Genomic DNA, 26,917 nt, shown 5'->3' on the forward strand with positions numbered 1-26,917 from the left:
TTGACGTTTCATACTTATGCTCACTTATACTCCAGAAGTTTTGACTAGTTCCTGTAGAGCCCCTGCAAAGGTAGGAGGAAGGAAAGACTACAAGTAGGCTCTAGCCTTGCTATATTGCTTCACTACCTAGCTCCCTTCATTGATCAAATGTACAGATAAGAAGAGAGGGTCTTCTCTTCTTATCTGTGGGGGTGGTTAGGGAGAAAAGAAAACCACTGGGCTAGATCATTTCTTAGGATCCCTTTTCATTTTAAGGGCAAATCAAATTCAAAGTTATTATAACTAATCTTAGGTATCAAAAACAAAAGCCTTTCTAAATATTTGATTACATCTTAGTATAAAACTCCTGGGTGAGCTAAATACAATTAAATATGTGGAAAGCCATTATTAATATGCTGTGCTTGATGTAAAATGTAAGGTTGCACTATGACGAATTGGCCTTTACTTGAATCAACTTAATTTACAAAGTCAATCATAAGTATAACTTGGGTAGTAGCTATATTTTTTTCCAAAAAAAATTTTTCTTTTTAAAGTAGGCTCCACACCCAGAGTGAAGCCCAGTGCATGGCTTTAACTCATGACCCAGAGATCAAGGCCTGAGCTGAGATCAAGAGTTGGGAGTTTAAGTAAATGAGTCACTCAAGTGCCCCTCCAGAATCTTTTTATCCACTTACTGATTCAATTGATTAATCTAATTGGTTATCCTGAAAGGAAGGAAACTAGAAAAGATCCCAGAGAGAGAAGTAAGAGTTGGCAGAGCTGAAATACTAATAGTGTCCTTAATTGAATAGCTGCAATTGAGTAGCTCTGGCAAAAGCACATTTTAAATTTCTGGGGTGAAAATATTTTAAAACAGACTAGAAATTTGACTGGCCTATTCTGAACAAATATTTTAAATCGTGTTTAGTCTCTCAAATTAGCTCATTTGGTCTTGGGGATTCCATATTGGTATTTTCCTCAGTTTTATTTACATGAAAAATTAAGACTATTTTATTCATTTTACAACATAATTGGTCACATTTTACACCTCCTTTCTTTCCACTGGACTATTGTCTTTCTACTTGGTTACTTGATTCTGTGGGAGTATTCCTGCTCCCCTGGCTCTCAGGAACAGCAACAATGCCTCCATGCTGGGCTGAAAAACAATGGTTTTAAATCTTACACACCATAATGTTATTTAAGTAAGGGCAGCCAGAAACCACTCTTATGGCCCTCTTATTTTCCTTCCAAGATTGTCTTTTGTATTCAAGGGCTGAATCACGTCTGGGATGGAGGGGCTTATCAATGGACAAGGTACATGTAAACTCTCTCAGGAGCGTGTACTGTTTGGTCTCCTTAGCACTCTGACTCCGCAGGAAAGCAAGACACACCTTTCAAAGGACTTTGCACGTAGCTCACACTCAACACCATTCTACTCAGCTTAAAAATACATCCCTAGGGGTGCCTGGGTGGCTCAGTGGGTTAAAGCCTCTGCCTCAGCTCAGGTCATGATCTCAGGGTCCTGGGATCCAGCCCCACATCGCGCTCTCTGCTCAGCGGGGAGCCTGCTTCCCCCCCACCCCCTGCCTGCCTCTCTGCCTACTTGTGATCTCTGTCAAATAAATAAAATCTTTAAAAAAAAAATCTTAAAAAAAAGTACATCACTCATCACCCACTCCAGTTTGTTTGAAATTTACACATACAAAAATAACACGTCGTCCTTAATCTGTGATATAATCTGTCCTACTTCAGATCCCATGAAAAAAGACGACTAAAACAACACGGAATCCACAGTTCACACTGTACGCCTAGGTATACCACAATTTAAAGACCGACCTCATCACAACTATCCGGTTTCAGTATCCGAGTCGTCGTACCCCAGCCGCATCTAGATTTCCTCCAGCCCCACCTCCGGGAGGGTAGGACGGATTTCTTGCTCCGCCCCTTTTCTCACAGCCAATGGGGCGCGCCGCACCACCCGTAGGCCACAACCCCGTGGAGCCGCCCCTCCAGCGCCTCAGGCTCAGGCTGGCCGTCACCCGCCACCCCCGCCGCCGCGCTTTCCGGCCGCCCGCATGCGCACTCTCATCGGGCCCTGGAGAGACGCTTAGGGATCGATTTTCTTCTCCTTTCTTTCTCCAGTCGCGCGACTCTCCGAAACCCTTTCCACCCTACTGTTGCCGAGGCTCCCCCTCCTAGTCAGAGAAGGTGCTGCTCCAGCCTTGAGTGCGTCAGTATCCGGATGTGGAGCCGCTCTCGCCCGGCGGGGACTCTGTGGCGGGGCGGAGCGCGGCGGCGTGCGCGGGGGCACAGAGAAGGGGGCCCGTGGGCCCGGGCGCTCGCCGGACGCCGGGAGGTACCACCGCTGTCCACGGGGGAGGAGGCGGCGCCGGCAGTAGGGCGGCCACCCCGGAGCGAGGGGCTGGGGGAGAAAAAAGGCCGGCAGTTAAGCTTGCTCCCCGCTGCCCTCGCCGTCTCCCCCGGGCTAGCTTCCCCCGGCCCCCTGCGCTCCCCGCGCTCCCGGCCGGGGGAGAGCGTGGTTTCCTGGCGGCCGTCGCTGTAGCCCGGCCGGGGAGCCCGGAGGAAGCGGGGGAGTCCCCGCCCACGGCCCCCTCCCCTCTGCCCGCCCGCTGCCGCCGCCTCTGAGCCGCTGCGGTCCGGCCTCCAGTCCGAGCGGGGGGCGCGGCGGCGGCGGCGACGGCTGGAGAGCGGTTGTGGTCTTGGCGGGGACCGCGTCGCCGCCCCCGTGAGTTATTCCCACGTCCCCCGGGGCTCCCTGCCGCTCCCGCCGGCGCCGAGAGTCCGGCCCGGGCCCAACTCCCTCACGGGCCCCCCGGCGGCGGCGGCGGCGGCAGCGGCGGAGCCCACCGCCCGGGCCCCGATGAGTAACTCCCGGAATAACCGTGTGATGGTGGAAGGAGTCGGGGCCCGGGTAGTGCGCGGCCCAGACTGGAAGTGGGGGAAGCAGGACGGCGGCGAGGGCCATGTGGGCACGGTCCGGAGCTTCGAGAGCCCCGAGGAGGTGGTGGTGGTGTGGGACAACGGCACCGCCGCCAACTACCGCTGCTCCGGGGCCTACGACCTGCGCATTCTGGACAGCGCGCCCACAGGTAAGTCTCGGCCGCTTGGCTCCGAGCGTGCGGGGAAGGGGCGAGGCCGGGTGGGCGTCGGGCTGCCTGGGAGAAGCCCGCGGTAGGAAGGGAGAGAGCCAAAGAGATTTAGGTTCAGTACCTGGTAAACAAAAACTTGCCGAAGAGACCCCGCCACCCCCACGGGAAATGATGACAGCACCATCACCAGGATGCATTCAAGCTTGGAAGGCACAAAGCACCGGGAAGACAACAGGCTGTTCCCCTCCTCCTTCTCTAGGGAGAGGGTCTAGAGAGGCCTGTCTAATAACCCATTGAAATTAATCAGCCACCGAGTGATAACTGTCTGAAGAGAGGCTTGCCTAGCCATATGGTGTTTAGTTGACGGGTTACAATTGCCGAGGGGCCTCTGGTAGTTCGGATTTGTTGAGATACCATGTATGTATGTATGTATGTATATATTTATAAGTGTATGTATTGCCTCCTGTAATACATAGAAGGACTTGGACTTCAGTAGCTGAATGTTAATTAAGACCTTGTAGAATGATTTTTCATCTAAATTGTTTCATTACCAATAGAGGGAAAAACAGCCCAAGCTGTTGAACCATTTCCTTGTATTAGATACTTTTTCCAAGTGGATTAGACACTGATTTTTTGTCGTTAACATCCCGTCTCTTAGTTTATATTAGAGACTTACCCACTCATGCAGAATGAGTCAAGGTCCTTGATTCAAAAATATCAGGGATCTGTTTGTTACTGACTCTAGAATTTTTTGTAATGTGGTAAACTGAAGGCTTGTGCTCATAAAATAAAGCTCTAGCCTTATTTTTTTGGATTACTTTAATCAAAAATATTTTTACAGATTTGTCCATGATACTCTCTTTAGTAGAAAGTAGTTCAAATTTAAAATTTGTTACTTCACACAATGCATAAATAAGCTCCTTTTAAAATGAGGTATCATTGACATCTGTTAGTTTTCTGTGTACAACATGATTTGATATTTATATACATTGCAAAACGATCATCACAATAAGTCTAGTTAGCATCCATAATCTACATAGTTAATAATTTTTTTTCCTTTGTGATGAGAACTTTTAAGATTTACTGCCTTAGCAACTTCCAAATATGCAACAACACAGTGTTATTAATTGTAGTCACCATGCTGTACATTACATCCCATGACCTTTACTTTATAAGTGGAAGTTTGCACCTTTTGACACCCTTCTCCCATTTCACTTCCTCCCACCTTTGGCAACCAGTCTGTTCTTTGTATCTTTGAGCTTTTGTATCTATGAGCTTTTTTTTTTTTTTTTTAAGATTCCATGTATAAATGATATCATACGGTATATGTCTTTCTCTGTTTTATTTCAGTTGGCACAGTGTTCTTGAGATCCATCCATGTTGTTGCAAATGGCAGCATTTAATTCTTATTTTATGGTTGAGTTCATATTCCATTGTGTGTGTGTGGTGGGGGGCACATTTTCTTTATCCATTCATCCATCGATGGACTTACAGGTTGTTTCCTTGTCTTGGCTATTGTAAATAATGCTTCAGTGAACATGAGGATGCATATGTTTTTGAAGTAGTGTTTTCCGTTTCTTTGGCTAGATACCCAGAAATGTTGCTGGATCCTATGGTAGTTCTATTTTTGATCTTTTGCTGTTTCTTGTAGTTTTGGTAGTAGCCATTCTAGCTAGTGTGAGGTGATGTCTCATTGTGGTTTTGATTTGCATTTTTATGATGATTAGTGATGTTGAACATTTCTTCATGTGTGTTGGCCATCTGTATGTCTTCACTGAAAAAATATTCAGATGCTCTGTCCATTTTTTAATCAAATTGGTTTTTCTGCTGTTGAATAGTATGAGTTCTGTATGTATTTTATATATTAATCATTATATGCATTATTTGCAAGCATTTTCTCCCATTCAGTAAGTTCTTTCATTTTGTTGATGGTTTCCTTGCTGTGCAGTGACTCGTTAGTTTTTGATGGAGTCCCACTTGTTTATTTTTGCTTTTGTTGCTTTTGCTTTTGGTGTCAAGTCCAAAAAAATCATTGCCAAAATCATTGTTAAAGAACTTACTGCCTGTGTTTTCTTTCCTTTTTTTTTTTTTTTTCCTGCCTGTGTTTTCTTTTAGGAGTTTTATGGTTTCAGATCTTAACTTTAAAGTCTTTAATACATTTTGAGTTAATTAATAAATAAGCTACTTCTAAGGCTTGATGATTGAATTTAACAAAGCCTAACAAATCTGAAATGGGTTCCTATTTGTTATTGGCAGCGACAAAAAGGAAACTAACACAAGTCATCTCAGTTTTTTTGAACAGATAATTCATAAAATTGTGTTTCTTAACTGGTTATTTAAACATTGGGAAAGACGTATATGCATGCCCAAAAGAAAAGATTCAACAGTACAAAAAGGGACAGCCATTGTTATCAGTTTCTTGTGTATTTTTATATACCCTATTTATTGCAAGCATATTTATTAATATACTGTAAATCTACCTTTTTAAAGCACAAATGGTAATAAACTGTATTCTCTTCTGCACTTTTGTTTCTTCCACTTAATATATTAGGAATTGTTCCATGTTACCACATGTAGGTCTATCTTATTCTTTCATAAGTGCATAACATTCCAGTGACTAGATAACCATAATGTATTCAACTAGTGCTTTCTTGGTGGGCATTTTATATTGTTTCAGGTCTTCTTATTCACTGCTATGCAGAATAACAATGAATAATAATGTTGAGAACTTCTGTTATAGAATTGCATCAAGGGGTACACATATTTAACATTTTGATAGATAGTGACTGGTTGCTGTCCAAAGACATTTTAGCACGTTACACTCTGACATTTTACATGGAATGAGGCATATACCTGTTTCTGCAGACTCTTAAAAGATTTTATCTTGCTAGCTCAAGCTAAAATTTCACCACAACTCAATAATTTGGAGTCATCTTGGTATCAGTAATTGCACGTTTATGAGGAAATTTAAATATCTTTCTAGAGTAAAGTGTAACAAATCCTATACCACAGCAATTTTTGAAGAGATATTAATGTTGTCTGTGTGCTTTGTGGTGTGAAGTATATCTGTCATAGTTTCATTATCTTGTATAAAAGCAGATGTTTTTAGAGGTAATTGTTTTAAAATCTCAGTTTAATTTACAAGATAATTTTACTCATTTAATTTGTTGTGTGTAATAATTCATCTTGTTCATTTGATTCTTTTAGCAGACATTTTAAAAGCATTTCTAGATGCAGTGTAGCTAGCCTTCTTATGCAGTGCTGTTGAAATGAATTTTGATTCCTATGATTTAATATCTTCAGTATTTTTTTTTTTTAAAGGATTGAACAAATCACAAGCTGTTAGATTTGGTTTTACCCCAGGACTGTAATACTACTTTCAATTTTCTTTTCTCTTTTTTCTTCAAAATATTTGATAATTGATGTCTATTGGTACTTTATTACATTCTCAAGATTTATTGAATATTATATTTATTATATACAGTACTTGGTATTTCTTTATATAATAGTTAAAATAAAAATAAGTTTAGGGGCGCCTGGGTGGCTCAGTGGGTTAAGCCTCTGCCTTCGGCTCAGGTCATGGTCTCAGGGTCCTGGGATCGAGCCCCACATCGGGCTCTCTGCTCAGCAGGGAGCCCCTCCCCCCCCCCCCCCCCCCCGCCTGCCTCTCTGCCTACTTGTGATCTCTGTCAAATAAATAAATAAAATAAAAAAAAATAAGTTTAACCTTTCTGAAATAATTTCAGGTTTACGAAAATTAGAAAACCAGTAAAAAGAGTTCCCTTTTGCCCCTTGCTCATCTTCAAGTATTAGTATCTTACAATTATTGAAACCAGAAAAATAACATTAGTACAATATTGTTAACTAATCTACAGACCTTACTGAAATTTCAAATATTATTACATATAGTATTTGAGCTTCATGTGATGCTGTCAAATTCTCCACCTCCAGATTGTTTGTCTTTACTCTTGTGGTATTATTGTTTTACTTTATCAGGGTTCTTAATCTTTTACGTTTTTTTTGTTCTAAACAGCAGCTCAAAGTTCCAGTCATCCTACACTGTTGAAGCCAAGCTCTGCCCTTGGGAGAAGATATGACATTGTCATATCTACTTAACTATCATATCTTACCCAATATTCAAATTACCAAAATCTTACCTCGTCTTTGTTTAATGAGAAAAATCAACCTTTTAATATTAGCTTGTAAGTGTGTGGTTGGGAGCAACATAGGTAATTACATTACCAGGTATGGGAGAAAATTTTCAGTTAGAAGTTAGAAGCTGGGGCGCCTGGGTGGCTTAGTGGGTTAAAGCCACTGCCTTCGGCTCAGGTCATGATCTCAGGTCCTGGGATTGAGCCCTGCATGGGGCTCTCTGCTCGCAGGGAGCCTGCTTCCTCCTCTCTCTCTGCCTGCCTCTCTGCCTGGTTGTGATTTCTCTCTGTCAAATAAATAAAATATTAAAAAAAAAAAAAGTTAGAAGCCAGCTAGCTGGCTTTTTCCTTTATGTATGAGATAAATGGATTAGATAATTTTATTTATTTTTTTTTAATATTTTTTTAAAAAATATTTTATTTACTTATTTGACAGAGAGAGAGATCACAAGTAGGCAGAGAGGCAGGCAGAGAGAGAGGAGGAAGCAGGCTCCCTGCAGAGCAGAGAGTCCGATGCGGGGCTCGATCCCAGAACCCTGAGATCATGACCTGAGCCGAAAGCAGCGGCTTAATCCACTGAGCCACCCAGGCGCCCCAGGATTAGATCATTTTAAATACAAATTTTCCTCTAGCTGTGAAAATTTGATTTGATATTAATAGTAAAGAGCTAATAACTATTCATATAGCTAACTCAGAGCTAACCTGGGAATAAAAATTTAAAAAGATATATTTCACCCCAGTCAGAGTGGCAAAAATTAAAAGTCTAAAAATAGTATGTATTGATAAAGAATGTGGAGAAATGAGAACTCTCAGGTTATTGGTGGGACAGTAAATTGATACAACCACTTTAAGAAGCAGTTTGGCAATCCTGTAAACTTTACAATGCACATATTCTGCAACTAAGAAAATCTTCTAAGTGTATATCCATGAAATCCTTAGGCACAAATCCATAAAAAGGTATGTATGAAGAAATTCATTGCAGTATTATTTATAAAAGCAATCATTTGGTAACTACTGAAAGTTTTTACATAATTTGTGTATTATGTTACATGAGTCTCACAATAAAATATTAGCAGCTAAGGTGAAAGAATGCATATATATAGTACATACAAGTATACTATGTATATATAGTATATATTTACCAAATATTTGTTAAGTAAAAAAGTAGGTTTCAAAAAGTACTATAGATGATACTGTGCTTTTTATGTAAATTTTAAATACTGAAAAGTTATGGAAAAATATATGCAGAAAAAGAATTAACACCTGCACTGGAAAGGATCCAACCATCGGGGTGGTATTTTGATATTTTGCTTCTCATCAGAATATTCTTCTTTTAAAAAATGAGAGCAGTATGATTTTTCTTCTTTTTTTGACAATCTTAGTTTAATATATTAGTAAATCAAGTCTGATTCTAAATTGATTTTGTTTCCATTCTTGATTTTGCTAGGTGCTGTAGCTTTTAAGGAGACCTCAGAAGGTAGATAATTGATCTAAAGGGAAGAAGTGCATTTCTGAATGTTATGCTGGTTATTAAGCTCTTGTGTCTTGGCTTCAACCCACTCTCTGTATTGTACCTGGTGAGGCTGTGGTAGGACTCTGCATATTCTTTTTTGTCATCTGGATCCTACTTGTTTATGTCAATAGGGAATGCTCAAAGGACACTGGAAGGCTGGAGTGGGAGAAGGAACTTGCTCTTTTCTGTTTTGCTAGCTTTCTTTTGGTATCATCTTATCCAGTAGAGTTTCAGTGTCAGTATTTGATTCCAGTGTACTTTGTTCCAGTATAATCAGAAATATCTTCAGCGTGCCCCCACTCATTGATACCAGCACCAGCCGGTCTGACCCTTTCATCAAGGTCTGGATCCCAGCCCTATGGGATGCTTTTTAAAAGCCTCTTATATTTTAGTACTCTCATTTTTTCCCCCTTGTTTACCCATTTCTAGAAGTGGTGGATTGTTATAGTTTCTGTCTCCTGACTGGACCCTAACGAATAATGTTTACTAAATCTTAATCTTATTTTTCTATTCCATTACCAGTTAAGTAAATTTTTTATTGAAATTTAGCTAGTAACTTTCCCTCTTTTCTGATGCTAATCATTTCTTATGTATGAATTGGAAGGTGTTTCTCTTTTATATTTTGAATCAATGAATTCTGAATTTACTGAATTTAAAATGAAATATTATTTTCTTTCAAGTGTGAATATGAAAATTGGTGATACATATCATTTTGTTATTAAAGACCATATAATGATGGAAACATCTCCAAATACCAGTTTTCACCTTGCTTACTCCAGTTTCTTTTGGGCAGCACTTATTTTCTCACATCATCTTTACCTGGGACACATTAAATGAGCATAATTAAAAGATCTTATAAGGAGCATACCACTAATGCCTACTTTTCATCCCAGAAAATGTGTGTAATTTTGAAACATTTATTTTTCATTTATTTTGTAAGTGAAAAATATGGAACTCATTCTTAATTTTGCCTCTTAAGCACTTTGTCTCAAGATAATCAACAACATGTTGTTTGTGTCATTAGCATGCATTCCACAAATCCACTTAATTAGGCACAGAAAAGCTGCAATATGTCTTAAAGTGCCAGAAGTGAGCAACAGTGGAGGGCCCAGGTGCTCTCAGTCTCTCACTCACCTTCAGTAAACCTGTGTTCCCTATGGTATGTGTTTTTATACAGGGCCACTGAAGGTGTTAGTGTCAGCTAATTTACAGTTAGTAAAACTTAATTTCATTTTTAGAATTTTAGAAAAAAAGTAAATGTAAAAGTTTCAGTGAAAGTCCACAACCCCCTTTTTTTAGAATGCTTGGGACCAAGTTTATACTTTTGGATTTTAGAACTATAATATGCTGTTTGCAACACAGTACATAACACCCACTTTGAAGTTCACAGCAGTACCATGTAATCAGATAAATTAATATTTCTGCAGGGAAGCATATGAATAATTATACTAAGGGGATAGTAAAGACTACCGACTATATATAGCATTTTGTTTGTTCAGGATCAGGGTTTAACACTCACTGAGTTTGCTGCTAGCTTATAAAAACGCTTAGAGTTTGTGATTATCAATAAGACATTGTGGACTTCCATTTTCTATTGCATTTCAAAGGATCATGTATCTTCTGTATCTTCTGAGTTGTATACCTCACTTTGGAAACCATTGCTCTAAGTCACCTAGCAGGAACTTTTTGCATTTTAAGTACCTATAGGAAAATGGCTTTTTTTTTTTTTTAAGATTTTATTTATTTAATAGAGAGAGATCACAAGTAGGCAGAGAGGCAGGCAGAGAGAGAGAGGGGGGAGGCAATCTCCCTGCTGAGCAGAGAGCCCGATGTGGGGCTTGATCCCAGGACCCTGAGATCATGACCTGAGCCGAAGGCAGAGGCTTTAACCCACTGAGCCACCCAGGGGGCCCCCGGAAAATGGCTTTTTAAAAAAAGAATATTCCTCCTTATCATCATCATCATCTTCTTCTTCTTTTAAAAGATTTTTTTTAATTTATTTGAGAGAGAGGGAATGAGAGAAGGACCTCAAGCGGTGGAGCAGCAGCAGGAGAGGGAGAAGCAGACTCCCTGCTGAGCAGGGAACCCAGTGATGTGGGGCTCCATTCCGGGACCCTAAGATCGTGACCTGAGCTGTCATTTACTCATTGTTCACCATTGGAAATGTTATCTCTCACCAAAGTTATTACTATATTATTGACTATATTCCCTACACTTTACTTTTCATCTCTGTGAGTTATTTACTTTATAACTGGAAGTTTGTACCTCTTAAACCCTTTCACCTATTTTGCCTATTCCCCTATGCCTCTCCCTTTTGGCAACCACTAGTTTGTTCTGTATGTTTATGAGTCTCTTTCCCTTTTTTGTTGCTGCTTTTTGTTTGTTTGTTTTTTAGGTTTCAGGTGTAAATGAAATCATATGATATTTGTTATTCTTTGTCTGACTTATTTTACTTAGCATAATAACCTCTAGATCCATCCATGTTGTTGTGAATGGCAAGACCATTTTTTTTTTAATGTCTGAGTAGTTTTCCATTGTGTGCGTGTGTGTGTGTGTGTGTATGTATATATATATATACATATATATATATATATATACCACATCATCTTTATCCATTCATCTGTCAGTAAACATGTGAGTTGCTTCTGTAGCTTGGCTATTGTACCTAATGCTGCAGTAAACATTAGGGTGCATATATCTTTTCGAATTAGTGGTTTCATTTTCTTTGGGTAATACCCAGCAGTGGAATTACTGGATCATATGGTAGTTCTGTTTTTAATTTTTTGAGGAACCTCATACTGTTTTCCTTACTGGTTGCACCAGCTTACATTCCCACTAGTGCATGAGGGTTTCCTTTTCATCACATCCTTTCCTATACTTGTTATTTTCTTTTTGATACTAGGTGTGAGGTGATACCTCACTGTTGTTTTGATTTGCATTTCTGGGTGATTAGTGATGCTGAGCATCTTTTCATGTGTCTGTTGGCCATCTGTATGTCTTCTTTTGAAAAATGTCTGTTCAGGTCTTCTGCCAATTTTTAAATTGGATTGTTTTTGATGTTAAGTTATATGTGTTCTTTATGTGTATTTTGGATATTAACCCTTTATCAGATATATCATTTGCAATATCTTCTCCCATTCATAGCTTGCCTTTTTGTTTTGTTGATGGTTTCCTTCACTGTTTAAAAGCCTTTTTAGTTTGATGTAGTCCTAGTAGTTTATTTTTGCTTATATTTCCTTTGCTGAGAAGGCATTTGCTGAGAAAATGTTGTTAAAGTAAAGCCCGTGTCCAAGAGATTACTGCCTATGTTTTTTTTCACAGGTTCTATGATTTGGGGTCTTATATTTAGGTTTTTAATCTGGTTTGAGTTTATTTTCATGTATGGTGTAAGAAATTGTCCAGTTTCGTTCTTTTGCATGTAGCTGTCTAATACTAGTATGTTTTCCTAGTAGTCATTTATTGAAGAGATTGTCTTTTCTCCATTGTATGTTCTTGCCTTTTCTGTTGTAGATTAATTGACTGTATAAGCATGGCTTTATTTCTGGTCTCTCTATCCTGTTCCATTGGTCAATGTGTCTTATTTTCATGCCAGTACCATACTGTTGTAATTACTGTAATTTTGTATATAGCTTAAAATCTGGGATTGTGATATCTTTAGCTTTCTTTCTTTCTCAAGATTCCTTTGGCTCTTTGGGATTGTTTATGGTTCCATACAATTTTAGGAGTATTTGTTTTACTTCTATGGGAAATGCTGTTGGTATTTTGGTAAGGATTGCATTAAATCTGTGGATTACTTTAGGTATTATGGACACTGTAACCATATTAATTCTTCCAGTCTATGAGCACAGTGTTTCTTTCTGTTTGTTTCTATTGTCTTTTTATTGTGAGTTTCTTTCATCAATATCTTAGTTTTTAGTGTGCAGGTCTTTCACCTCCTTAGTTGAATTTATTTGCATGTGTTTTATTCCTTTTGATACTGTTGTAAATGGGATTGTTTTCTTAATTTCTCTTTCTGCTACTTCATTATTAGTGTTAACTAGTGCAACAGATTTCTATTAATTTTGCATCCTGCAATTTTGCTGAATTCATTTATTAGTCCTGATAGTTTTTTGGTGGCCTTCTTAGGGTTTTCTACATATGGTATATCATCTGCAAATAATGACAAATTGTTTACCAATTTGGATTCCTTTTATTTCTTTTTCTTGTCTGATTGCTGCGGTGAGGACTTTCAGTACTATGTTGAATAAAAGTGGCAAGAGTGGACATTTTTGTCTTGTTCCTAATCATAGAGTATTGAATATGATGTTAGCTATGGATTTATCATATATGACCTTTATTTATTTATTTATTTTTGAAGATTTTATTTATTTATTTGACAGAGAGTGGGAGAGTACAGTTGGGGGGAGTGGCTGAGGGGGAGGGAGAAACAGGCTGCTTGCTGAACAGGGAGCCCTATACAGGAGGGCTCAGTCTCAGAACCCTGGGATCACAACCTGTGCTGAAGGCAGACACTTGACCAACTGAGCCACCCAGGCACCCTGTATATGATCTTTATTGTGTTAAGGTTAAGGTGTATTCCCTCTGAGCCCACTTTGTTGAGAGTTTTTATCAATTTTAACAGTATTTATCTTTGTATGCCCATTGCTCTGTGTAAACAGTTCTTGTGAAATAGTCCGATACCTAAATTATCTTTAAAACTTTGTTTTGGAGGAAAAAAAAAAACAACTTTGTTTTGGAGGGAAAATGGGTTCTGAGTTCCATACAACTGGCTTATAAGTGAATTGATAGAACACAACTAAGATAAGGTGTCAGTCATTTAACTTAGTGGGGGAGCTAAGGGAACAAAAGCAGATAGCCCAGACATTCATTTATCATTTGGGGAGTACTTTTTTTTTTTTTTAAAGCACATTAACTTCTGTAGATAGTTGCATTGTTAGAATTACTTTATATTCTGTAAACATACTCATGATATGAGTATTTGGTTTTCTCCAGGGGTAGATTTTCTTATTGATGATAATTTTGTTCATAAAAAGACAAGAAATGGGATAGAAGCTTTTACATTAAAAAAAGTCATCATTTGATTTTTGAGAGTTTTGTAGGGTTGATGATAATAAATTATAACAGCTTGGAATTGTAATAGTTAAGATTATGGTGCCTTGCTCACCCCTTCCCCGAGTCTGTCTTCATGAAGTAATGGAAAATGTACTAGCTTAGTAGGGAAATTAAGGTTATTTGTTCATTCTAGATTTTTATCAAGTAAGACTGTTAACTAGGGGAGTAGACTAATATTTCATGGGCTCCAATCATTTTTCAGGCACTATGCTAAGTGTTTTATATGTTATCTATATATATTATATATAGATAATATATATTGTATATTATTTATATTATCATTTAATCCTGATAAAAATGTTATTTGATAGCCTTTATTTTACTGATGAGAAAACAGGCCATGAGAAATGAACTAGCTTTCTCAAGATTTCACAAGTAATAAGTTGATGGTGGAGATTAAAATCTGGGTTTGTCAGGATGCCTTGGTGGCTCAGTTGGTTAAGCATCTGCCTTTGGCTTAGGTCATGACCCAGGGTCCTCGGATAGAGTCCCCATCTTCCTGCTCACCAAGGAGTCTGCTTCCCCCTCTCCCACTGTCGCTCCCTACTGCTTGTGCTCTCTTGTGCTTGCTCCCTTTCTCTCAAATGAATAAATAAAATCTTAAAAAAATTCTGGTTTGTCAGTTTTTCTCCCCAACTTTATAATATTAATCTGTTTGAGCCATAGTTCTTCACCTGTAAAATGAAGTTGGAGTATGTCAGGGTACACAGACGCATGTTTTGCTTCTAAAATGAAAATTTTCATTGGTTAACAGGAAAAGAAATGATAAAATTCTTTTTTTTTTTTTTTAAAGATTTTATTTATTTATTTGTCAGAGAGACTGGCACAGTGAGAGAGGGAACACAAGCAGGGGGAGTAAAAGAGGGAGAAGCAGGCTTCCCGTGGAATAAGCAGCCCGATGTGGGGCTCGATCCCAGGACACAGGGACCATGACCTGAGCTGAAGGCAGATGCTTAACGACTGAGCCACCCAGGCTCCCCAAAAGTGACAAAATTCTTAATTTTGTTTGACCTTACTTTCTACCCCCATACAACAATGCTAAAAATAACAAACATAATACTGAAATTGCCAAGTGTATGCCTATTTTGATAACTTCTTTCTTTTGTTTGGATTGTGTAGGGCATGATTGTAATTTAATTATGCAAACTTGTAATACAGTAGAGTAGTAGAGGATGCAAAAATAGATGAGAATAACTTGTCCAACAGAAAAGATATGATGGGATTGTAGATTTTGGGTGACATGCCCTCAGAGACATTTTCTTAATGTATAATAAGAATTGGTTTACTTGAAGTAGTGATGTTGCACTTTACTACATTATTGAAATTAACTAACAAGTAAATAATCTTTTCAATTTTTAAAGTGTATCTCTCTGAGATTTATTTGGCTATTAGAATAAGACTTGATAACTTATAGTATTTTGAATCTAGTAGGTTGAATTGGGAACATGCTGCTCTAGATATGTAATTATTCTTTAGGTAAGACCAGATGGAGAAAAAACCTGGGTGGAACGAAGACCTTAATAGGGCCAGACTTTGTAATCAGACCCACCTAGGTTTGAATTTGAGCCTGCCACCTACTAATACTGTGTGACTTAAGGTAGGTTACTTACCTCAGCCTCAGTATCTTCATGTTTACATGGGGATCATAATGCCTAGCTTTTAGTATTATTGGAAAAATTAAATAAAGTATGTGTAAGGCATGTTAGCTTGATGTGGTAATGAGTAGTGGCTAGTATTATTAGTAATAACAATCTTATTTTCATTAATTTAGTATTTCTCAAGAGAAAGGAATGTGGAATATACCAACCAGCTGGCAGGTCACAGAGGCCTTACCCTCATTAGGAATTTTAATTATTTTTGAGACAATTTTTAAACCAGTAAGTAGTTTGAAGGTTCAGAGAGAGTAAGATGCATACTATAGTTGGTTTTTTGTCACATTGATTTGGGGTTAAAGTTGAATGAGTCTTTAAATCAGAAATAGGATTTCTTTTTTGGTTGAATGACATCAACAGTTATGCCACAATAAGTAATTACATTTAAATACTGGCTAATGACTTGTAAAATATTTTTTTAATGTTAGGTGAAATCTTCCAATTAGGGTACAAATTTAGAGGATTAACTAGGTGTCATATTAGTCTTTTAGGATTTTTTTAACTTTAAAATGTTTTAAAATTTATCACTTAATATATAAGATATCTGAGTAGATTGAGTAATAAATACTTGTGAACCCATCTAGAAACAAAATGCCCTGTGTACTTCTATCCAATGTCATTCCCTTCTCTCCTCTCCTAAGGTAACCATTATCTAGAAATTTATGGGTTTTTTTTTTTAAACATTTGTGCTACGTTTTTATGTACCATTTGTACATATGTAACATTTGTGCTATGTTTTTATGAACAATATATGGTACTTTATTTGCAACATTTTATATTCTTAGATAATTAAAAAAAATTCAGCATTATGGTTGAAGGATTCATTCACTTGAATTGTGTGACTATTGAATATTAATTTTAGGTATTCCATTCTATACCTAATCCATGTTTCCATTCTTTTGTTGGTGAACAATTATATTGTTTACTTTTTTCTTTTGCTATTACACGAAATGATAATTTAGGTATTCTTGTTACGTGTTGAAGTGCTTTGTGGAGTGCACTGATTATAGTGAGAATTCTGATTCTCTCTTTCAGTCATCTTTTCTAACTAGAAATTTAACATTTTACTTAAATAAATCACTGCTTTATGATTTCGAGATGTTTTCATTGGCTCTTTTAAGAACTGTTGTCATTGATCTTGACCAGCATGTTTTATTGTTCTCATAAAATTTTCCAACAAAAAGACCTAAGCTATGTAAATTCTCTTAAGTTTTTGAATTTAGGCGAGATACCATTAAAATGTAGAGCAGATGGTCATTTGAGTATTGGTAGAATGAGTCAAAAGCTATCATCAGGTGGTTCATTTAATAGTGGCAGATGTCTTTGTAAAGCATAACAAAGGAAAAGAGCATTGAGTCTGTAGGGTAATATGGTATTCTATAGGAAGGAGAAAAAGGACTAATAGGTTTAGTTAGGGAATTAAGTTTTTTGAAATGAACATTTTAAGGAATAACACTTGCCAAGATTAAGGAGGTTTAAACTGGGAGGGAATGATTTTAGATGCGAATGAATTGGGTGGATGTCTTAAGGGGAAACGAGCTACTGAAGTAAGAACTCAGTGAAGTATTGGTCTTGTTTATTAAATACCCTTTCTCCTTTTTGTGTTTTCTTTAAATATCAACTTTTGTTTTAAAGTCAATTAATTGCATTCTTATTAAAAATTCTGTAGTGCTCAGTTTGATGGTGGAGGAGGCTGCTTTGTTTACTTTTTTCAATTCTCAGCCTTAGTCTGTTTAACAGCTGTTCCAGTAGCTTTGCTGGCATTTGAACTGTGGGAACCAAGAAAGGATTTGGATGTGCTTTTGTGTGCATTAATGGTTTTCCTGAGGTATTCTCTAAAACCATGAATTCTAGGTTTGTTTTTTTTTAATGAGTTATCATTGTGTGTTTAAATAGCTCCTTTTAAAGAAAACCTATACTTAAGTTATGAGCTCATGAGTGTTTTTATCATTGTGCTTTGTGGAAAATGAACTTAGAGATGAAAAATACATCAATAAGCGAATAGCTGAAAATTGGACTTCTCATTCTTTGGTCAGATGGGGAAGGTGGGATACATTTTTCCTCTGCCTTTCATCAGCTAACTCTCATTTGAAGAGCTGTATAGTTAAGGATAAACCTCTTAAGTGCATATTGGTACTGATTTGTTTAGTGCATTTTACTTTTTGTGATGACAAAGAAGACCTATTTTAGACCTATTCAGAAACTTAACCATTGTGTGGACACTTACTATTACTGACATTTGAAATCAATTATGGTGTTTTGGTCATGGTGCTTTCCAGGGGTAAGACAGTTTAGCCTGTGTCTGCAGGCACGTGCCAGTGAGGAGTGTAGTCAGATAAAGTATATATTTTATTTTCATGAAATAGCTCAGTTAGAGTAAGGGTTAAAAGAAACAAAAACTTCTTTGTTGTAGTTACATACTCTGTTGCTAGAGTATTTGAAAGTTAGTCTCTGTAAATATTTGCTGTAAATATCATGTTTTTGTCTTTATTTTAATTTATAGATGACATACATGAGCATCTCTGATATATTAATGCCCCTACTCACTCAGCTGCTTCCTAGACGTAATATACACTCAGTGTAGAAGATTTAGAAAACCATAAAGGGTAATCCCTTTAGTACATTTTGGAGATTATCTTTCTAGTTTTTCTGTGCATGTGTATTATATGTCTTATATAATGGTATATTGTAGCTCTTTGCTACTACTTTAGAAAATAATAATGAGTTTATGAAAAAAATATAGTTTACCATATCAGTAATATTTCTTCTACAACGTGGTTTAATTGCATAGAATTTCTCTCTTTGCATTACCATAGTTTACACATAAATAGTCCCATATTTTTGACATAGGTTATGTTCAATTTTTGTTTTGATCTACAAAGAACTTAGTATCTTTGGATGTACTTTTTAAAAAATTTGAAGATAGGGTCATCGTGCCTTTTTTTAAAAAAAGATTTTATTTATTTATTTATTTTTCGAGAGAGAGAGAGAGAGAGAGAGAGAGAAAGAAAGAATGAGCAGGAGCAGGGTGAGGGCAGAGGGAGAACCAGACTTCCCACTGAGCAGGAAGCCAGATGAGGGATTCAATCCCAGGACCCTAGGATCATGACCTGAGCTGAAGGCAGATACTTAACAAACTGAGCCTCCCAAGCACCTGACAGTCTTTAAGACATTTGAAACATTTTGCAAGTACTTCCATAAAGGTTGTATGAATTTATATTTCATCCTCAGCAAAATCTTATTAGCTTAGTCTTTGCATGCATGTATTTAATCTGTGCCAAGAGGATAAAATTAGTCTTGTTTTGTGTTTCATAATTTAAAATAAATTATGAAAATAATATAGTTATAATATAACTAAACAATTCAAAAGCATGTAGAATAAAACATGAGAGTGCTCTCTCCTTATCCTCTTGCACCCCGAATCACTGTCAGCAGTTTGAGGTGGGTTTTCAGATTTTTTCTAAATAATCTGTATAGTGGGTGTGCTCATTTGGGCATGTGTATGACTTCTGGGTTTCATGTTATCTTAGAAAGACTACTCATAATTGTAAAATATGTTCAACTTCTTTTTTCTAGCCCTTTTATGATTTTCTATTTTTTTTTAAGATTTTATTTATTTGAGAGACAGAGATCACAAGAAGGCAGAGAGGCAGACAGAGAGAGAGGAGAAAGCAGGCTCCTCAAGGAGCGGAGAGCCTGATGTGGGACTCGATCCCAGGACCCTGGGATCATGACCTGAGCCAAAGGCAGAAGCTTTAACCCACTGAGCCACCCAGGCGCCCCTGATTTTCTATTTTCATATTTAGCTTTTCAGTTTATCTTTATTTTCAATATGTTATATTGTAAGGAACTATAACAAAGTTCATACTTTTTAAAAAAACTTGCTTTGTTTCAGTTAAAATGGTTACAGATTACCCCAAAACTTACTGGTGTGTAGAAATTTATATGTTCATTGCTTCCATGGATTGGGGATTTGGAGACAGTTTGGGGAACAGTTTGTCTCTGCTCTGCAATATCTGTGTGACCTCTCCATGTTCTTTTCTATCATTGGTGGCTTCAGGGTAGCCGGACTTAATGATGAAAGAACTCTCAAGGCATGCAGGGTATGAATCCTGAGGGAGACATAAAGACAGATACAGGCAGACAAGTGGCACCTGCACTGTGTTTTACGATCTAACCTTAGAAGCTGTAACTGTTACTTCTGCTTCCTTATGTTGACTGTGGCAATTGCAAATGTCCAGATTCTGTGGGAAGGAAAATAGACTCTCCTTTTAGTGGTCATCTGTCATTGTCACATTGTCAGAAGAGCAATTAAGGTGAATATATATTGGTGTGGTCCCCTTTGGAAAATACTATCTACCACCCCTTTCCTCCACTCTAAATATATACTTAGTTTTTTAGGAATCTAACTGGTATAAAATATACATACAGAGCAGGGATACACCTGTATTTCATTATTAAAATCTGTAAATTTTTAAAAGTGCATATTGTGATTTGCTATTTCTTATTATAAGTTGCAGTTGTATAAAAATTTAAAACTCAGTTTAATAGTCCTGCATCAGACATTGTTATGATAGTTCTTCAAATATTTATCTGTTGATTGGTTTTAGAATTTACTTTAAAAAAAACTTTGTGTGAGCTAGAATAATTTCTTTCTTAACTTTATAAACATTTCCTATTTGTGTTGGGAAATAACTGCAGGAATAATTGCACATTTTTTTCACAGTGAACATTATGAGGAATTCATTACATACTGATTTAAAGTGAAATATAGCAAATTCTTAGTAACCCAAGAGATGATTACCCAGTTTATGGATTATTTGGTACCTTTACAAAAACAAAAAACAAAAAACCAAACCTTATGTGATTAAAAAAAAAAAACACCTTTTTTTTCACGAATTCATTTATAGTCTTAAAAAAGAAGAATAAAGATTGCATTTCACGTTTCGATTTTTATTCTAAATGACTGAAGCATGTAATACTCGTGAATGCTAGTAGCTTTGAGTTTTATGGCTTTAAATTTGTGGTTTTTATTTTAGTATACATTCTGTTTAGAATATTTCTTTTGGGCGTATGGCTGATGATAATTTTCATGATTGATGCAATCAGACTTAGTGAGCCATAGGATAGAATACATCATTATCAACTGTTGAGAGGTAGTGGATTATCTGCTGGTTTTTAGGACTATCTTTTATGGCAGTTGTGTCTGTTGCTGTGCTGGAGTGAAAACATTTCAGAGGCACTGAGAAGACAGATAATAGCTGCAGGTAAATCATAAGCTTTGGGGGAAAACCTGACATAAAACAGTAACAAGAGAATTGCCGTGGAGAAGGTAGGTAATTTGCTAAAATACAGGTAATCCATGCATGAGTAATTGAATGTTCCATATATATAGTCTCTGGGAAATTGAGAATTTAAAAGTTCTTTGATTTTCTGTATAAGTTGCCACATTTGCTTGGAATATATGATGATTTTGATCACCAAGTTATTTAAATAGATGATTAGTACATTTAATAAATGCAGTATGGTTTAATTATACTAATGTAATTAGTACATTTAATAAGTGCAGTATAATTCTTTATATTTGCATTTTGCTTTAAAGCCTTTCAAAGTATTTTTACCTCTGTATATCACTTTAGCATCACAAGGTCCGTTTCTGTATTACCCTTTTCTGCCTTGGTTGCCATAACAAACTACCATCGAGTGGGTGGTTTAACAATAGGAATTTATTTCTTGTAGTTCTGGAGGTTGGGCAGTCCAAGAGTAAGGTGCTTGCTAATTCCGTTCCTGGGTGAGGACTGTCGGACTGTCTTCCTGGCTTGTTGCCTTCTGGCTGTGTCCTCATGTGGCAGAGAGTGGGAGACCTCTTAGCTCTTTCTCTTCTTTTAAGGACACTAATCTCATTATACCCTCATTACCTCTTCACCACCTAGCTACTTCCCATAGGTCTCATCTGCAAGTAATCAGCATGTGGCGGGTTAGGGCTACAACATAAATTTTGGGGGGAGGGAAATATAGTCAGCTTATAACAGATATGAAAGGAAGTATTTTCTCCATGTATAGATAAGAATATTGGTCCCAGAGTAGTAGTTTAAATTTATTCTGAACATTACCTAGCTAGAAAGTTAGAGAACTAGTTTCTTAAATCAAGTATTCTTGTTTTTACCATTTAATGTAACAATTTAAATCTGCCAGTCAGAAATCATGTTGTATCTTGTTATATCCCCGCCTGACTATAATTTTATCTCTAAGTCTCTGATGATATTTCAAATTCCTGCCAAACAAATGAAGCTGCTCCTGGTTCACTGAATACACACTATACTTCTGAGATTTCTTCTTTATTCCTTTGAAAGGTCTACTCTAGTATTTCTAGGAAATTTGTCCTGATTCTTTTTTCATTTTGTTTCTTTTTTTTTTTTTTTAAAGATATTTATTTATTTATTTGACAGAGAGAGAGAGAAAGAGATCACAAGTGGGCAGAGAGGGGGAAAGCAGGCACCCAGCTGAGCAGAGAGCCTGATGCGGGGCTTGATCCCAGGACCCTGAGATCATGACCTGAGCTGAAGGCAGAGACTTAACCCACTGAGCCACCCAGGCGCCCCTCATTTTGTTTCTTAGATGAGTATCTATTAATAGAGGCCTGGACTTGGAATTTTTTCTTAAAGATTTTATTTATTTGTCAGAGAGAGTAAGAGAGAGCACACATGTGCCAGTAGAGGGAGAGGGAGAAGCAGGCTCCCCGCTGAGCGAGGCATACAATATGGGACTTATCCCAGGACCCTGGGATCATGACCCGAGCTGAAGGCAGATGCTTAACTGACTGAGCTACCCAGGCGTCCCTGGACTTGAAATTTTAAGTATGTGTTTTTTTGTTGTTAATGGCGCTCTCTCTCTCTCTCTCTCTCTTTTTAAAGTAAAAAACAGTGCAGTTCTAGATTTCAGTTATTGTACTGTTTGTTCCTAAATATCTCTTATCTATTTGTGTTCTCTTGAATGATCTCATTTATACTTTTTTTGTTACTTTCTACATCTTTAGTTTTCTAACCCATAGGCATCAAGTCCTTAATCTTCCTGACTTCTGTTTTCTCTCCAATCCTACTAGCTTTATCCTGGCTTAAAGTACCATTATTTATGCCTGTGTAAGTACTGTGTAACTTTCTTAGGATTTGACCCCTTTTTTCTAGCCACTTTAATTTTCTTCCTTTCTGTTCTCCATTCTACACTAGGGATGATACTTGAAAGCAGCAGAGGGTCTGCCCACAGTAGCATAAAATAGTCACTGAATGAAATCAGCAGGTACTGGTATCTGCCATCTGCCCAAATGCAGTCAGACATTTGTGTGGCAGGAGATGCGGAAGGACTGCACACGAAACATATTTGGTGTAGGGTGTCCTGCTCTTTGGTAGTTCACTAGGCATCCCATCTTCCTTCTACTGTTCTTCCTCCCACCCCGTTTTTTTTTTTTTTTAACCATCTCAGCTTAGGCACAAGTTTATCTTCATGTTTGACTCTTTATTTAGAAAGTAGTTACCTTATGGGATTTTAAACTTGAATATAGAAAATTAATTATGCAGTTTTTTTTTCCTTACCAGGAAGCAGCAGTAGTGCAGTAAGTGTATTAGTTCTTTTAGAGTTTAGTAATAACATTACTATTTTTGTGCTCTAGTTCTCGCATATGTAGTACATTCTTACTTGATTCTTAGAACAGCCCTTACCTTTAAAGAACATAATGCCTCCTCCAAAGGGAGCTGAGGTTCTGAGAACTAAAACGAATCCTTTTATTTAATTATGGAAATTTTCTAAACTTAACACAAAATAGGGAATTATATAATGAACATCCCTCTTACCCACCTTCAACATGAGCAGTCTTGTTTCATTTAAACCCCACCTTACTTCTCTGCTCTCCAAATTCTTGAAATAAATACTATTATTATTATTTTTTTAAGATTTTATTTATTTATTTGACAGACAGAGATCACAAGCAGGCAGAGAGGTAGGCAGAGAGAGAGGGAAGCAGGCTCCCTCCTGAGCAGAGAGCCTGTTGTGGGACTTGATCCCAGGACCCTGGGATCATGACCTGAGCCAAAGGCAGAGGCTTTAACCCACTGAGCCACCCAGGCACCCCGATACTATTATTTTTCATATAAATACTAATGTTAAAATGACTCTTTCAGGGGCACAATAACAGCAAGTGAAAGCCAGAACTCAAATTCAGGCGTGTTAGTGTTGAATGGACAATACAGCCCTTGCTTATAGTTCAGTATTGGGCCTGATCATACATTGCCATAAAGTAGTGACACTGTTCACAGGTCCCACATTGTTTAAAAAACTTCTAGTTTTAATTTATCAGGTGATCTAAATAGAATAGTAAGATTTTATTTATTTATTTATTTATTTTAAAGATTATTTATTTATTTATTTGACAGAGAGAGAGATCACAAGTAGGCAGAGAGGCAGGCAGAGAGAGAGAGGGAAGCAGGCTCCCCGCTGAGCAGAGAGCCCGATGCGGGACTCGATCCCAGCACCCCGGGATCATGACCCGAGCCGAAGGCAGCGGCTTAATCCACTGAGCCACGCAGGCGCCCCAGATTTTATTTATTTTTTATTTATTTGACGGAGAGAGAGCACACAAGTAGGGGGAGTATCGGGCAGGGGAGAGGGAGAAGCAGACTCCCAGTAGGGAGTCCCCATGTGGGTCTTGACCCCAGGATCCTGGGATCATGACCTGAGTCGAAGGCAGATGCTTATGAACATTATTCCCAATCTTGTTACCCAAAAAAGTTAGTTATTTTCATTACTTTATAGGGGTACCTTTTATAGGTTTTTTTTTTTTTTTTTTTTTAAGATTTTATTTTTATTGGGACACCTGGGTGGCTCAGTTGGTTAAGCAGCTGCCTTCGGCTCAGGTCATGATCCTGGCATCCTGGGATCGAGTCCCACATCGGGCTCTGTGCTCGGCGGGGAGCCTGCTTCTCTCTCTGTCTCTGCCTGCCACTCTGTCTGCCTGTGCTCACTCTCGCTCTCTCTCTGATAAATAAATAAAATCTTTAAAAAAAAAAAAAAGATTTTATTTTTATTTGGGAGAGAGAGAGATAGGAGAGGGAGCATGGATGAGGGACCGAAGGAGAGGGAGAAACAGGCTCCCTGCCAAGCAGGGAGCCTGAGATTGTGACCCATGATTTGAGCCAAGAGTAGAAGCTTAACTGAGCCACCCAGGTGCCCTCCCCCCTTTTATAGTTCTAATTGTCTGTGTCATTCATGTTATCATCTTTAGTGGAGATCATATTGCCAAATGCTTATTTCCTTTTTTCCAGATTTCTTGTTCTGTAAGGAAAACAAACAGCAATCTTGACTATAGTATATTCCTTTTACACTGAGAAACAACTTGGTAATCCTTTTCTGAAGTTTGTTGTTTGGGGTGTGGAGGTTTTCTTTTCTTTCTTTCTTTCTTTTTTTTTTTAATGTTTTTTCTTTTTTTTTTTTAAGATTATGTTTATTTATTTGACAGACTGAGATCACAAGTAGGCAGAGAGGCAGGCAGAGAGAGAGGAAGAGAAGCAGGCTCCCTGTTAAGCAAAGAGCCCAGTGCGAGGCTCAATCCCAGGACCCTGGGACCATGACCTGAGCCGAAGGCAGAGGCTTTAAACCACTGAGCCACCCAGGTGCCCTGGGTTTTTCAATACCTAGGGATGGATCCTTAAATTAATTGGTAGTTAGTTTCCATGATATGAGGTGAAACTTTTTTTTTCTTTTGGAGTAATTATTAACCTGGATAATAGGTTGAAATTCCTCAAAAGGTTCTGAATGTTTGAAGTCTGAAACATCTACTTGGTAGTAAATGATTCTTCTTTCTGTTGCTAGATTGAACCTAAGTTTCAGTTTGTGGATGACAGCAAAAAAAGTGTTACTGAGACGTACTCTTACTAATGAAGAAAGAAGTGATAGAAAATGTTTAGTTTATAATTTATACTGTTTAAAATACTTGAAATATGTTGTCTTGAAACTATATGTGGTACATTTGAAATAGCCTTTCCTACTTTATTGAATTACTTTTTAAAATGCTGTGTTATTTTTTCCCCCAGGGAGTAATATTCAAGTAAATAATTCTTGCAGTTAATGTAAACATGTATCTTTGTTTTAATAGGCATCAAGCATGATGGAACCATGTGTGATACCTGCCGCCAGCAACCAATCATTGGCATTCGATGGAAATGTGCAGAATGTACAAATTATGATTTGTGCACTGTTTGTTATCATGGAGATAAACATCATTTAAGACATCGCTTTTATAGAATTACTACACCAGGAAGTGAGCGGTAGGGTAAACAGTTTTTCTTCAGTTTTAATTCCTTGTCGGCGTTCAATTTTTTATACTATTTCGCCTTAAAAATAGGATTTGGAAATAGCTACTGACAGCTGGTTTAGTTTAGGACATAGGAGATATTAGGCTAATGTGGACCAGGCCTGCCATAGAGTGAGAAAAGAGCTCTGTGAAGATGGAGCTGCACGTATTTTTTCAAGATAATCTGGGCTATTCTATCTCTGGCATGGAGACTTGGCACTCCTCAGTATTTGGAAATGCAAGGGCAGCCCAAGAGAGTCTCACTATTTTCTTCTTACTGTGCATTCTCTTCTGTTCATCGCTACCAGATGAACACTGGGCCCATTGATTGAATCAACAGGCGTTCATTAAGACTATGTAGCTGCTACTATGCTTGTATAAATTTGAAGATAACTAAAACACAGCATTTTTTTTCCTTAAGATTTATTTATTTGAGAGAGAGAAAAGAGTGCGACTAAGCAGGGGAAGGGGCAGAGGGAGTGAGAGAGTCTTAAGCAGACTCTGCTGAGTGTGGAGTCTGACACCGGGCTCAATCTCACAAGATCAGTGACCTGAGCCGAAATCAAGATTTGGACGCTCAATGGACTGAGCCATCCAGGTGCCCTTAAAGCACAGAATTCTTTTTTCTTCTTAAAGAGTTTATAAGTTAAGGGATTATTTGACCAGGAGTGAATATCTTTTGATATTTTACACTGTATATAGAGATTATTAGTATTAAGTGTCTTAGCAGAGAGAGAGGAATATGAACTGTGAATTGGTACACAGTTTTAGGTGATTGAATCTTCTTATGTAGATAGATAAGAATAATGTATAGAAGCAAGAATTTAGCCAGTCATAGGGAAGCAGCAGGAGTAGTAGAAAAATGGATTTAGGTATAAGACTGTCCCACCCAGTTCAGGGACCCCTGGGTGGCTGACTTGATTAAGTGTCTGTCTTCAGCTCAGGTCATGAACCCAGGGTTCTGCGATTGAGCCCCATGTCAGACTCTCTGCTCAGTGAAGAGCCTGCTTCTCCCACTTCCTCTGCCTGCTATGCCCCCTGCTTATGCTCTCTCTCTT

General features: G+C 37.8%; 1 protein-coding gene across 3 annotated transcripts in view; it reads left to right on the plus strand.

Annotated features, from left to right (window-relative positions):
- Nucleotides 1–2,851: 2,851 nt before the first annotated feature.
- Nucleotides 2,852–26,917, plus strand: part of MIB1 (MIB E3 ubiquitin protein ligase 1) — a 138,077-nt gene continuing 114,011 nt past the window's right edge. For all 3 annotated transcript variants that reach the window (XR_006821036.1, XM_046024771.1, XM_046024772.1), the window contains exons 1-2: nucleotides 2,852–3,089; nucleotides 25,662–25,833. Coding sequence is in view for 2 of the 3 variants with exons in the window: in XM_046024771.1 (XP_045880727.1) it covers nucleotides 2,861–3,089; nucleotides 25,662–25,833 (401 nt within the window). In the remaining variant the exon portion in view is untranslated. The remainder of the gene's footprint in view (nucleotides 3,090–25,661; nucleotides 25,834–26,917) is intronic.

This window comes from Meles meles, chromosome 12 (genome assembly GCF_922984935.1).
Source record: "Meles meles chromosome 12, mMelMel3.1 paternal haplotype, whole genome shotgun sequence".
Lineage (NCBI taxonomy): Eukaryota > Metazoa > Chordata > Mammalia > Carnivora > Mustelidae > Meles > Meles meles.